This window comes from Aythya ferina (genome assembly GCF_964211825.1).
Source record: "Aythya ferina genome assembly, contig: HAP1_SCAFFOLD_37, whole genome shotgun sequence".
Taxonomy (NCBI): domain Eukaryota; kingdom Metazoa; phylum Chordata; class Aves; order Anseriformes; family Anatidae; genus Aythya; species Aythya ferina.
Genome location: NW_028181461.1, coordinates 776,234 through 790,715, shown reverse-complemented (window position 1 = coordinate 790,715; position 14,482 = coordinate 776,234). Strand labels below are relative to the sequence as shown.

Genomic DNA, 14,482 nt, shown 5'->3' with positions numbered 1-14,482 from the left:
CTAGGGTCCAGCATTTGTCAAAACATGACAGGTCTTTGGCTCAGGGTGGCAAAAAGTGCAGCTTTGTGCACAAGAACAATCGAGGCCCCACCTGATTACAGAGTCTAGCCGTGGTGTCTCCACTCCACTCTACGCTCCGTGCTGTTCCTTGGAGCTAGCACACCAAGTTTCCCCAGCGCGATAGCATCTAAGGTTGGGAGCCTAGGAAACGCACAGGTAATGCAGTTATGCCCTACCCTGAAAGCCTCTTCAATGCTGTACCTTTTCCTTAAAAACGGGAATGTTAGTTTTATTTTCCTAGTTACTTCAGGCATTTACACCACAGGCAGTCCACTCATGTGCCTAAGCTCTCAAACACCTTTTAGAAAGTACTGTCTCTAAATTACCACTTCTCCATTAATCTACTCCCAATTTTGGGGAGGAGAGAGATATGTTAAAGGGGAGGTTTATATTATTTAGCTAAATGACAAGGGACAGCTTGCAGGTGAGTGACAAGGCACAAATGGAGGCCACATTTTTAGGCAGTCTGCACTGACAAAACTCTAATACCTACATTCCCAGTCTCTGAAGTCCTAACTTAAAGGATTACCGCTAAGACAGACACCTTTGTGCACCTCAAATGTCAAGTGGTGTTTACATTTGAACAACTCACTGCTCTTCTCTATCTCCTGTAATTACTGTGGGAGTTTAGCCTATATTATTTTTTACATATCTGAGCAGAGGTGAAAGAAATCCCAAATTGTGTGGGTTTGTGTCTGATAAGGAAGGTTCTGGCCCCCTTTACAGGCCTAGGACATCAAACTCAGAATGAGATGCATCAATTGACTCCCTGTGATCACTTCCCTCAGCTTGGGACAATGTGATCCCTGCCAATCACATTCTGGGTGTCCTGCCTAAAAGTGGAAGAAGACAAGGTGATTCTTTGATGAATCTTCTCCCAGTAGGAGAAATGACACTGCTGGAAGTAAGTGTCTCTCCCCAGCTCAGAGAGGGAACATCAGGGATTGCTTCAGCCTGATTCAAAATCATTTCCCTGGAGTTCCCTCGTGTCAAGAGCTTCTTATGCTGCTAAGCTGGGCCGGGCTCCTGGGCCCAAGGGGAGCTCCTGGCAAGCGGGCAGCACTGCAGAGAGACAGCTCTGCCCAGGAGCAGCTCCTCTGCACAGCACAGCAGCAGGGCTGGGGGCACTGCTTGCAGGGGACAAGGGTGGCTGAGAGAAGGGAGGGAGATGTTAAAGGCAGCGTGGAGGGGGGGATGCTGAGAGCTAATGTCGTCTACCTGTAAAGCTATCACTGCTCAGAGAAGACGATGGTAGTGGACACCTCTAGAGGTCCCTTCTGACTCAGGGGAGAAGGGGCTGGACTGTGCAGTCAGAGTGTATGACAATCCTGTGTTTTGAGGCCTTTATGGTGTTTGTAATCCCTGCTTCTCAAGGTTACCCAGTGAGTGGGGTAATTCTCAAAACAATGTTCTTCCCCAAGGGAACCTGGAGTACAGCTGGTACAAGAATACTACTGAAAACTTCCCAGAAACTCTACCAGGCATTCCAGAATAAAGAAATCACAAACTTGTGATCACAAATAAGGAGATCGGTTCCAGGGCAGATGTGTTCTGTAGCGGAGAGGGCATTGAGGCAGGCAAGGCTCTTTCCTGCACTGAGGCCACTCGGGAGCAACCAGGAGCCAGAAAGGACAGCAGGAAGAGGTTCTTCACCAAGAGGGTGGTTGCACACTGGAACAGGCTCCCCAGGGTCGTAGTCACTGCACCAAGCCTGTCTGAATTTAAAAAGTGATTGGACTGTGCACTTAGTCACATGGTCTACACTTCTGGGCAGACCTGTGTGGTGCAAGGAGTGTGACTTGATGATCCTTCCAACTCGGGATATTCTATGATTCTATGATTCTATGACTTCCTTCTGAAAGAGACAGAGGGTCTGATATGCTGACTGGACCCAGCCCACTGGGAAGTCTGCTGCCTCCCTGTGGCTTGGGTAAAAGGCATTGCCAGGAAAGTCACTCGCCTGGTACAGCTTTCTGACTACCAGCCTTTACTGTTTTGTCAGGCTGGTAATAAGTAGCAAGGAGAAGTCCAAGAGCAATCAAAAGGGACTTTAGGACTTTGGGGTGACTGGTTAAAGAATCAGGGGCACAGGTTGTGTTTGCCTCTGTCCTTCTGATAGGAGGGATCAGTGTTGACAAACACACTCACCATATTAATTTGTGGCTTCGGGACCAGTGCAAGTGGCAGAACTTTGTGTTTGTTGATCATGGGAAGGTCTATGCGACACTGGGCCTACTGGCACCAGATGGGATGCGCCCCTCTCAGAGGGGGAGAAGGATTTTTGCCCAGGAGTTAGCGAGGCTGATAGACAGGGCTTTAAACTAGAGTTGAAGGGGGAAAGGGATAAAATAAGGCCCGCCGGTGATAAGCTAAGTGATGGAGTGCAAAACCTTGTCAGATGTCAAGTGGGAGTATCACAAGGCTGACACAAGCAGGTCCAGGAGGTTCCTAAAGCACCGCGATGATAACTTCTTGGTGCAAGTGTTAAGGGAGACAACTAGGAAAGGTGCCCTCCTAGATCTGTTGCTGGAGTATACAGAGAGTTTTGTGGGGGCTGTGGAAATTGGTGGCTGTCTTGGTCATAGTGACCATGAAGTGGTTGAGCTTAAAATTTTTGTGACAGGAGGAAAACTGCTGCCAAAACTTCAGCCCTGGATATGGGGAGAGCAGACTTCAGGCTGCTCAGAGGACTAGTTAGCAAGGTCCCCTGGGAAACTGCTTTTGAAGGTGTCAGCATCCATCAGTGCTGGTCAGTCTTTAAACACTGCATCCTAAAAACACAGGTAGTCAAGAAGGTGGGGAAGCAGGCCAGCTTGGCTGACCAGGGATCTTATTCTGGAGCAGAGGGATGAAAAGAAAGTGTATGGCTGTTGGAAGCAAGGTCAGGCAAAGTGGAAGGACTACAGGGATGCTGTTCGCGTTTGTAGGGAGAAGATTCCTGTGGCCAAAGCCCACTTAGAGTTGAAGCTGGCCACATCTGTGGGTGACAATAAAAAGTTTTCTTTTAAATATATGAATAGAAAAAGGAGGACCAGAGAAAATATAGATCCTCTACTTGATGGGGAAGGTCACCTCACAGACAAGGACATAGGAAAAGCAAAGATGTTTAATGCCTTCTTTGCCTCCATCTTCAATGCCGAGGATGGGCTTCAGGACCCTGGGTGCCCTGAGCTGGAGAACCGTGACAGTGGGAAAGATGAACGCCCAACTGACCCTCAAAGTGTGTGTGATTTGCTGCTACACCTGGATCCATTCAAGTCCATGGGTGTCCTGGTTTCAGTTAGGACAGAGTTAATTTTCCTCCTAGTAGCTGGTAGAATGCTATGTTTTGGCTTAGGATGAGAAGAGTGCTGAGAACACCCCGATGTTTTAATTGTTGCAGAGCAGTGCTTATACTAAGCCAAGGACATCTCAGCTTCTTGCTCTGTCCTGCCAACGGGCAGGCTGGGGGTGCAGCAAGAGCCGGGAGGGGACAGACACAGGACAGGTGACCCAAACTAGCCAAAGGGGTATGCCATACCATCTGACGTCATGCTAAACAACATATGGGGTGGCTAGCCAGGGGGAAGGGGTGGGACTGCTCGGGGTTAGGCTGGGCATTGGTCAGCAGGTGGTGAGCAGGTGCATTGTGCATCACTTGTTTGTACACATTATTATTAGTAATACTATTATCATCATTGTTATTATTATTATTGTTGTTATTATTATTTTCCTGTCTTATTAAACTGTCTTTATCTCAACTCACGGGCTTCACTTTCCATTTCTCTCCCCCATCCCAGAGAGGGAAGGGGGAGGGTGAGCGAATGGCTGTGTGGTGTTTAGCTGCTGGCCGGGTTAAACCACGACAATGGGTCTGGATGGGATTCATCCCAGAGTGCTCAGAGAGCTGGCTGACATTATCACAGGGCCTCTCTCAATTATTATAAGAGTCGTGGGAATGTGGAGAGGTCCCAGTTGGCAAATGTCGTGCCAGTTTCAAGAAGGACAAGAAAGAAGACCCTGGTAACTACAGGCCTGTTAGTCTCATGTCAGTGCCTGGTAAAAGTATGGAGAAGATTGTTCTGGTAGCTCTTGAAGTGTGCTTGGGGGACAATGCAGTCATTGATCCCAGTCAACATGGGTTCGTGAGAGGTAGGTCCTGTTTGACAAAACTGATTTCCTTTTATGATAAGATCACCCATCTAATTGATCAAGGGAAACCAGCTGATGTGATCTTTTTGGATTTCAGTAAAGCTTTTGTCACAGTTTCACATATGATCCTACTGGACAAAATGTCCAGCATATAGCTGGACAAAAATATCATACCTTGGGTGAATAACTGGCTGACGGGTAGCACTCAAAGGGTTGTGGTAAATGGCTCCGCATCAGGTTGGCAGCCAGTCACCAGTGGGGTCCCTCAAGGCTTCGTTTTAGGGCCAGTTCAATTAAATGTTTGTATAAACAATTTGGATGTAGGACTAGAAGGTGTTTATAGCTAATTTGATTATGATACTAAACTGGGAGGAGCTGTTGACTCTGTTGAGGGTGAAAATGCCTTGCAGAGAGATCTGGACAGATTAGAGAGATGGGTGATCTCCAACTGCATGAAGTTTAAGAAGACCAAGTGCCGGGTCCTGCTGGTCACTAAAAAGAATAGATCAGCACCTGCCCCTCCACTCCCCCTCGTGAGGAAGCTGTAGACTACGATGGGGTCTCCCGTCAGCCTCTTCTTTCCCAGGCTGAACAGTCCAAGTGACCTCTTCCGCTCCTCATACATCTTCCCCTCTAGGCCCTTCACCATCTTTGTTGCCCTCCTCTGGACACTCTCCAACAGTTTCATGTCCTTTTTGTACTGTGGTGCCCAGAACTGCACACAGTACTCGAGGAGAGGCCACATCAGCCCAGAGTAGAGCAGGACAGTCACTTCCCTCAACCAACTAGCAAAGCCATGCTTGATGCACCCCAGGATACGGTTGGTTCTCCTGCCTGCCAGGGCACACTACTGGCTCATATTCAGCTTGCTGTCAACCACAACCCCCAGATCTCTCTCTGTGGGGCTGCTCTCCAGCGTCTCGTCCCCCAGTCTGTAAGCATAGCCAGGGTTGCCCCATCCCAGCTACAGGACTCAGCACTTTCTCTTTTAAAACTTCATGCAGTTGGTGATTGCCCAGCTCTCCAATCTATCTCTGCAAGGCTTTTCCACCTTCAATGGAGTCAACAACTCCTCCAAGTTTAGTATCATCAGCAAATTAGCTCAAAACACCTTCTAGTCCTACATCCACATTGTTTATAAAAATATTTGGGTAGACCCATGTGGAGCTAGCAGTTGGACTCAATGATCGTTATGTGTCCCTTTTAACTTGGGATATTCTATGATTCTATAGTAATATTCAGAGTTATGAATATAAATATACATAGCTATGGGCATATATATAGGAAAAAAAAATAATCCCTGATTAATTTCTGGCAATTTCCAAATGCCTCTTGAACACTGACAGGCATGGGGCATCAGTCAGGTCTCTAGGGAGCCAGTTCCACATTTAACCACCCTCACAGTACAAAATTTTTTCCTGATGTCCCATCTGAACGTCCTCTTGTGCAGCTTTGTGCCATTCCCATACCTTCTGTGGTCAGTTACCAAGGAGAAAAGATCATCACCTCTCTCACCACTTCCCCCACTCAGGAAGATGTTGAGGACAATGAGGTCACCCCTCAGCCTTCTTTTCTCCAGACTAGACAACCCAAGTGTCTTCAGCCTCTTCTCATACCCTTTAACCAGCATTCCCCCTTTTCTATTGGTTTCCAGACCAACAAGTCCCTGATCAGATAATCTCACTGGAAAAAATATTTTCTCTCTCTCCCGTGCTATCTTCAGTCAGTGTGATTGACCATGTCTGCTTCCCTCACTGCCTCCTTTATCAATTGTCAGTCAGGTTTGTGTCCTCAGATGTTTTGTGGTTTATCCCCAGCTGTTAGCGAAGCACAACGCAGCCACTGTCTTCCTGACTCTCCTTAACAGAACCGGGGGAGAAAAATAGGAGAAAGATAGGGATAGAATCTTTATCAGGGATTGTAGCTCTAGGAAAGGGGCAATCCCTTTAAACTACAAGACAGTCCATTTACATTAAATCTAAAGAAGAAAATCTTCACTGGGAGGTTGGTGAGGGACTGGAACAGGTTGCCGAGAGAAGTGTTGGATGCCCCCTCCCTGATAGTGTCCAGGGCCAGGATGGATGGGACCTTGAGCAACACTAGTAGGATTTGTTCCTGCCCATGGCAGGGGGGACTGGAACTTGATGGTCTTTGGGGTCCCTTTAACCCAAAGCATTGTATGTTTCTTGACTCTGTGGGCTGACAAGTGGTTTTGTAGCATATGTAGACAGAGAGATTTGAGTTTCTGTGGAAAAGTCGTGTCATCTCTTCCCCCACACATACTCCACACCATCCCACCAATATCTACAAGTGCTTGGAAGAGGTGGTATTCACCCTGCCTTTCACGTTGAGGGTGTCTGGTCACATAATGGGACAAGAATAGATGATTCTCCTGCCAACATCTTCTATGGAATTAGGAGCAAAGACAGCACTGGAAATAAGTCCCGATCAAAACTTTAGAGAAGTGATTGTATCCCAAAAGACTGCTTGAGTGTGATTCAAAGTTGATTTCCTTGGAGGCCCAGGGACTTGTCAAGAGCTCCCTGTGCTGCTGAGCTGGGCTGGGCTCCTGGGCCCAAGGGGAGCTCCTGGCAAGCGAGCAGCACTGCAGAGAGACAGCTCTGCCCAGGAGCAGCTCCTCTGCACAGCACAGCAGCAGGGCTGGGGGCACTGCCTGCAGGGGACAAGAGTGGCTGAGAGAAGGGAGGGAGATGTTAAAGGCAGTGTGGAGGGGGGATGCTGAGAGCTCACTGCGGGAGAAATCTTCAGAGCCCTGAACAGAGTAAGTCTCTGGCTACAGAGCAATGCAGCTGTTGTTCCTGGTGCCATCTCCAGATTTGCTGGAAAAACCCACAGCCTATGGGAGCTTTCAGGAGGACTCAGGACTCAGGAGTAGTTTTTTTGGATAAGAGGAAAATGACAAATTCCAGAGAAGGATTACTTTCCAAAGCTGTCAGAGGGATAAAACATGAGGTTTCCTTCTTGTGGGGCCAGCTGCAAGTTGTGCAGCCAGGCGTTTAGACGGGGTGGCCAGGGCTGTGGTGCAGAGTAGGGTCCCTCCCTGCTGTGCCCCAGGGGCTGTGTGCCGGGGCAGGGCCTCTGCTGCCTGCCAGGCTCAGCACTCAGCCTGCCTGGGGATCTGCCCAGGACACTGCGGGAAGAAGCTGTGGGAGGAAGGAGGCCACTCAGAAGCGTAGGGGGGAGTCTGTCTGCTTCCCAGAGCCTGCTACCTGGGGCAGGTACCTGGCTCAGAGACCACCACCAGTCCCCGGTGGTCTTTATCATGTACCTACAGGGCAGTACTGACCCTTCCAGAGAGCAAAGTTGACTAACCTGATCTCTTAGGCATTCTTAGGCAACCAAATCAAAAGCTCCAGGCAGAAGCATGTATTCTTCCCTGGAAAGGAAGTGTGTCTTGTTGAGGATGTTTCAATGAGATATGGCTTAGGTTTTGCTCAGAAAACACTATCTAACTTGCCTCTTTAAATTCCTCCATAAATAGGCTGCTATGCCCAGAAGCAGCAAATGTCCAACAGCAGCATCCCCACAGAGTTCCTCCTCCTGCCATTCGCAGACACACGCAAGCTGCAGCTCCTGCACTTTGGGCTCTTCCTGGGCATCTACCTGGCTGCCCTCCTGGGCAACGGCCTCATCCTCACTGCCATAGCCTGCGACCACCGGCTCCACACCCCCATGTACTTCTTCCTCCTCCACCTCGCCCTCATCGACCTGGGATCCATCTCTACCACTATTCCCAAAGCTATGGCCAATTCCCTGTGGGACACCAGGGCCATTTCCTTCTTCGGTTGTGCTACCCAGGTCTTTATGTTTGTCACATTTGTCACAGCAGAGTTTTCTCTTCTCACCATCATGGCCTATGACCGCTACATTGCCATCTGCAAACCCCTGTACTATGGGACAATAATGGACAGCAGAGCTTGTGTCAACATGGCAGCAGCTGCCTATGGCAGTACTTTTCTCTATGCTGTGCTGCACACTGTCAATACATTTTCCCTTCCCCTCTGCCAAGGCAATGCCATGGACCAGTTCTTCTGTGAAATTCCCCAGATCCTCAAGCTCTCCTGCACTGATGCCTATATCAAAGAGGCTAGGCTTATTGTGGTTAGTGCCTCTTTATTATTTGTGTGTTTTGTTTTCCTTGTGCTGTCCTATGTGCAGATCTTCAGGGTTGTGCTGAGGATCCCCTCACAGCAGGGCCGACATAAAGCTTTTTCCACATGCCTCCCTCACCTGGCCGTAGTCTCCCTTTTCACCAGCACTGCCATATTTGCCTACCTGAAGCCTCCCTCCATGTCCTCCTCTTCCCTGAATCTTTTGCTGGCAGTTCTGTATTCGGTGGTGAGTCCAACAGTGAACCCCCTCATCTACAGCATGAGGAACCAGGAGCTGAAAGATGCGGTGTGGAAAGTGTTGAATGAGTGTTTTTCAGAAGGAATAAACTGCCTGTCTTAGAATCATAGAAACATAGAACTGCCTGGTTTAGAAGAGACCTCAAAGATCATCTAGTTCCAACCCCCCCACCCTGGGCAAGTATGCCACCCACTAGATCAAGTTTGCCAGGGCCCCATCCACCCAGGCCTTGTAGACCTCCAAGGATGGGGCATCCAGAAGTTCTGTGGGCAACCTCTTACAGTGCCTCACCGCCCTCTGAGTGAAGAATTTCCTTCTAACCTCTAATCAAAATCTCCGCTCTTTTAGTTTAAAACCATTCCCCCTTGTCCTGTCATTATTTGATTGAGCAAAGAGTTGTTCTCCATCTTTTATTATGCCCCCTTTAATTACTGAGAAGATGCAATCATCACAGACAGCCCCTCGTAACCACCGTTCCCTGCACTGGGCTTTTGCTCCAGCTCAGACAGGTGGTTTGTAGGCAATGAATTCACCCTAAAGCCTTCTCTTCTGCAGGCTAAACCAACCCAACTCTCTCAGCCTTCCTTCATAGGAGGGGTGCTCCAGCTCCTTGATCATCTTTGTGGCCCTCCTCTGCACCTGTTTTAACCGATCAACATCCTTCTTGTGCTGGGGCGCCAAACCTGGATTCAGTACTCCAAGTGGGGCCTCACAATAGCAGAGTAGAGGGGAACAATCACCTCCCTCGACCTTCTAGCCACTCATCCTTTGATGAATCCCGGGATGCAGTTGGTCTTCTGGGATGCAAGCTCACTCTGACGGCTCATGTTGAACAGTTCACGTCCACGAGAACAAGAATCTTCTCTGCAGAGCTGCTCTAAATGCGTTCTTCTTCCAGTCTGTCCTCGTGTCCAATTGCCCTGAGACAGGTGTAACGCCTTGCACTTGGACTTGCTGAACGTCTTCAGTTTCTCATGGACCCACTTCACAAGCTAGTTCAGATCCCTTTGGATGGCATCCCTCCCTTCTATTGCATCAACTGCACCACTGAGTTTAGTGTCACCTGCAAACTTGCAGAGGATGCTCTCGAACCCACTGTCTAGTTCTTTTTCTGCATATCATTCATAATGTAACTCATTAAAGGCCCAGATGCAGGTTTGTTTGTTTTTTATTTTGTTTGAGTGTATATTTTTCTTTATATTGCTTGTGAAATTATTGTCCACAAAGAAATGTCTTTGTTCATATTCTTTCATTTAAGTATCTACATGTCCCATGTGACTCCCGGACTTGGTGTAAACAAGGAGGCAGGCTCTCTGTGTATTTAAATTAAAAAAAACGACCCTGCAGTGATATGCTTGCCCGCGATCCTCCCTCAGAGACCTGCAGTGAAGCTGCAGGGGCACTTGGCTGTGTGCAGGGGTGGAGGGAAGAAGTGTCCTGGTACAGCAGCACTGCCAAGGAGCCCCAGAGCTTCTTCTTTCCCAAGCTGCTCTCCCTTTCACCTAGTACTCTCCTACAGAGCCCTTGTGTTGCTGCGAGGACTCATTGCTCTTGTCTCTTGCTCACCGTGCTGCTCTGGGGCAGTTCTGTGTCCACAGGCAGGGACAGGCCAGGGGCACTTCTCTAATACAGCTGGCTCCGTACCAGCATCTGCAGCATAGAAGGATCTGCTGAGGGCAGTGCCTGAAGGCTCAGATATTCTCCCAAAGCTACTCCCATGGATATTGCAAAGTAAAGATAACTTTTTGAAGTATAGATATAGTGCTAAATCTGGGTGGGAACAGGCAAAGGAGAGCTCTGCAACTGCAGGGAACACAGCAGGTACAGGGAAAGCAGTCTGCTGCATTGTCATACCTCAGTTGACATTTTGTAGACTGAATACAGTGAATCACCCCAAAACATCTAATGACATTGGAAATAAGTTGGATGCAATGATCCTTGTGGGTCTCTTCCATCTTGGCTATTCCGTGAGTCTCTGACTCTGAAGGAGGCCAGCTATCTGTGCGCACCCTCCATGGCCAAAGAACCACTTGTGTGGGAGGCAGTCAGTGGCAGTGCCCCCCACCAGCTGGCTCTGCCTTCCCAGCCTGACCAGCACGGCCCTGCAGAGTGCCCCCACAGCCCCATGCACCACAGCCCCCTAGCTCTACAGAGCAGCACTGCCAGCTGGGGGGCTGTGGGCAGCATGGGCAGGGGCTGCAGGAATGGCTGCTCAGGCCAGCCCAGACGTGCTGGCCTGGGACAAGACTGTGTGGGACATGGGGTGTCCTGGGAGCAGAGCAGGGTGCTGTGTGTGTGCAGTGGTGGTGCCTGAGGAGCCCCAGGGCCAGCAGTGTGGTGCTGTTCTGGGGAATAAGGCTGGCCTGGGTGGTTGCAGGCTTCCCTGGTGAGTAGTGTCCTGGGGTATCTCCTGCAGATGGCAGCAGCAGGGACACTGCACTGACCCCCCACTTCTCCATTTGCTGCTTTGTTGCCATCCCAGCCTAGGCTGCTCTGCTGGGCCAGGCTGGGCTGGGCTTAGCTGGGGAGACTAGAGGCAGGTGTGGAGAGCTGGGGAGGGTCTGGGATGTGCTGGCCTCCTAGGAGACACTGGGAGGACCAACAGGGTGGACACTGCCACTGTCCATTTCCACGTGCCTCCCTCACCTGGCTCTGGTCCCCCTGTTTGTGAGCACTGGCTCGTTTGCCTACCTGAAGTTCCCTTCTTTCTCCACCCCATCCACGGACCTGCTGGTGGCAGTTCTGTACTCATCCCTGAATCTTTTACTGGCGGTTCAGTACTCAGTGGTGCCTCCAGCAGTGACCTCCCTCATCTACTTCATAAGGAACCAGGAGCTCAGGGATGCAGTGAGGAAACTCTTTGAATACATGCTTCAAGCAAGTCTTTGCAGACATTCTTCTTCTACATTAATCATGTGCCTACAATCATTTCAGGACACTGATGTTTTCTGAAATAAACTGTTAGGACAATTGTCTTTAATTTTATTTATTTATTAATACTGTCTAAAGCTGGTGAATTTGACTTTTATTCTTAGTGTCTCCTATGTTTTTTGTTGTTGTTGTTGGTTTTTTTTTTTTTTTTTTTTTGTTTGTTTTTTAAGTTTTGACCCAATGCTCTAATGTACTTATAGAACTGGGCTTCTTGTGCAGATAATGACAATAAAGAAGAGAGCAGAATTTTACTGGTCTCATGTCCCATCTCCTCCTATTTCTTCTGCACCTGGGGGAGCAGCCCCAGCATGCACGAAGAGCTCAGACCGAGAGCCCAGCTGCCACATGGAGGAGCAGCCCCAGTGGCCTTTGGGGCTGCCCCTCACTGCCCACTGGGCTCTGCCTCTCTGCTGCCTACAGGTCGGGGCTGCTGCTTCCCTGGAGCCATGGCCATGGCCAGCAGCAGGAAATGGCTGTTTCCCTGCTGCTCTCTTTTGGCTTCCACTTTGTTCTCTTGTTTCTTTGCATTTCTCTTAGCCCTCAGATCTCGTGTACTTTGGTGACAGTCCTGATGTCTCCACAGTGGCATCTCTGCCACATCTCTGCACTCGTCTTCCAAAGATAGTGTCAGAAATACAACCCAGGACACCTTCCCTGGACAGGCCTGTTACTTTTCTGGGCTTCACCATGGATCAGAGTCCCCTAGAGATCACTGAAAGACTGTGAGATGTCTTCTTGGTTGCACATAGCCTAGCAAATAGTAGCTGGCCTTTCACGGGCCTGGGAGTGTCCCAGATGTGCTGGGACTTATGGCAAATGGTATCCTGGAGGGGAATCTGGAGCTGCCCTGTGCCTGGGCCAGGTCTCTTGTGCTGGCCTGGGGACTGGGGCTGGACCTGTGGGACACAGGCACTCTGTGCTGGGGATCTCCCAGGCAAGAGACCAGGAGTCCTACAGCTTCATGGACCTCCATTTCCAGAGCCATGGCTGGCCCCAAAGGATCTACATCCTTCAGGTGAATTTTCAGGATCTATATTCATCATAGGAGAAGAAATACTGATGGTCACCTGTACTTGCATTGTCATCGCTTTCTCCATCATTGTGTACACCCTCATCTTCCAGGCACTTCCACCCATCTTGAATAAACAATCCCTGCTGAATGTCCCCTTTCCAGATGCCTGTCTGGACCTATGCACTTCCCATGGTTCTCCTGCTTTGTCCTCCCCTTACTCTTTGATCATTCAGACCGCTCTCACTGACCCAGTTACTGCTTTGAGCTTCATTGAGTTCAAGCTTGCCCATCGATTAGCAGTCTGCCTAATGGTTTCTGTAGCAAGCTCCTCATCATTTATCATTGAATTAAGATCATATGGAATCATACTAATCATAATACCTATAAATCTGACTGGAGACATATAAGATGAGGAGCTTGCTTTGCTGTTTGGAAAATTGCTGCATGTTTTCTTGTTGTTTGTTTTAAAATAAGGAAAAACCCTTCTGTGTGTAGATAGGTCTCTAAGGAAAGCAGGTGGGAGCTGGTGCAAAGGGGCTGTAACATCCAGCTGCAGATGTCAGTGCAGAAGTATGGTGTAAGGGAAAGTGATACAAGCACCAGGTGGCCAATGAGAGAAATGTCAGGGTTGGGGTGGTGAGGAGCAAGGTTGTCCATGCACTGTCAGGCCTCAAGACTCTGCTTTTCCTCCCTATGGACGTCTCCGTAGGGGAAGCCCTGGGTTAATATCAATTGAAGAAAGATGCTCAATACTGAAATGCCATAAAATTCACCCTTTAAAATGAGAAAAGATTTGTATTAGGTGCTTTTTGAAATCTTCCTCCTTAACTACACCATGAAAGCTCCCCAATTAGTTCTCCAAGTCTCGAAGACTTGAATAAAACTATGGAAGACATATGGTTCCTTAGGTGTTTCTGCCTTTTAATGAGTTCCATGGTGGATTTTGGTGCTCTGTCTGTGAACATCAGGTACTGAGAGGAGAATGATGCATTGCTTGAGCAAGTAAAGTCAGAAGGAAAAGTTGAAGTGACTTGGAGTATTAATGGGCCCCACTGAGGGCTGTTACCAAGAGATTCTCCTCAGGGACTTGTTAGGACAGATAATTGGAGGCCATGATTACAGATAGTTGTTGTGCTGAAGTAAAAGGGCCAGGTCCTGATTCCAGCCACTAGAAGGGAATGTCCTGCACTCCCGTGTCTGGCTCTGGGCTCTTTCTGGGGGTTTGTAGGGTGTGGTGGGCAGTGTGATGCCATAAGAAGAACAGTGGTATGACACCTCCCTGCCTCTGAACAGGGTCTCAAGAAAGCAATGAGCCCCCTTGCAATGATGGTATTTCATCTCCTCAGAAGCTCTATCCAAGGGGACAAAAAAGTCAGGGCTGCTGTGGCCTTCTGTTCTTGCCAGTGCCCACCTCTTTGTCCTCTCCAGACTTTCCTATGTTGTCCCACACTTTGCCCTATTTCCTTCAAATCTGCAGACACCCATCTCTGTTAACCACCTTGCTCTCATCCTAGCATTTCCGTGGTTTCACCAGTGTCTCATTAACCCTCACCAGCTGTTCCTTGAAACACAAAACTGATCAAAGTGTCTGATCAAAGACACTCTTTGGGTGACCTCTAGCACCACAGCACAACTCTTTGAGGGACATTTTGTCTTCTTCATAGCCAATGCCAACCTTCCAAGGTGCATTTTCTGGCAGGTTTTTCTCTCCTGCTCTTTCCTACTAATAAAGAAAATTCCATCAGGGTGGAAACCACTCCTAAAGTAGGCATCCCAACCCATTGGCCTTCTTGCGGCCTGTCAGCCAACCAGACAGAAGTTACCTCACCAGCATCTTCCAAGCCATGGGCCTGCTGCTGGCCTTGCAGCTTCTTGTTTAGACACACCAAAGCCTTGTGCCTGCTGCTGTCCAGTTGTGTACTCAAACAGAAGGGACAGGACAACCCACATTCAGGCCTTCTTTCTGTCTGGGTCCTC

At 49.0% G+C, this 14,482-nt stretch overlaps 1 protein-coding gene across 1 annotated transcript; it reads left to right on the top strand.

Annotated features, from left to right (window-relative positions):
- Nucleotides 1-7,716: 7,716 nt before the first annotated feature.
- Nucleotides 7,717-8,664, top strand: LOC311428254 (olfactory receptor 14J1-like; the record flags this gene model as incomplete). Its single annotated transcript, XM_084539788.1, has 1 exon — nucleotides 7,717-8,664. The coding sequence occupies one exon, from the start codon at nucleotides 7,717-7,719 to the stop codon at nucleotides 8,662-8,664; it is 948 nt and encodes a 315-aa protein (XP_084395914.1).
- Nucleotides 8,665-14,482: the final 5,818 nt, after the last annotated feature.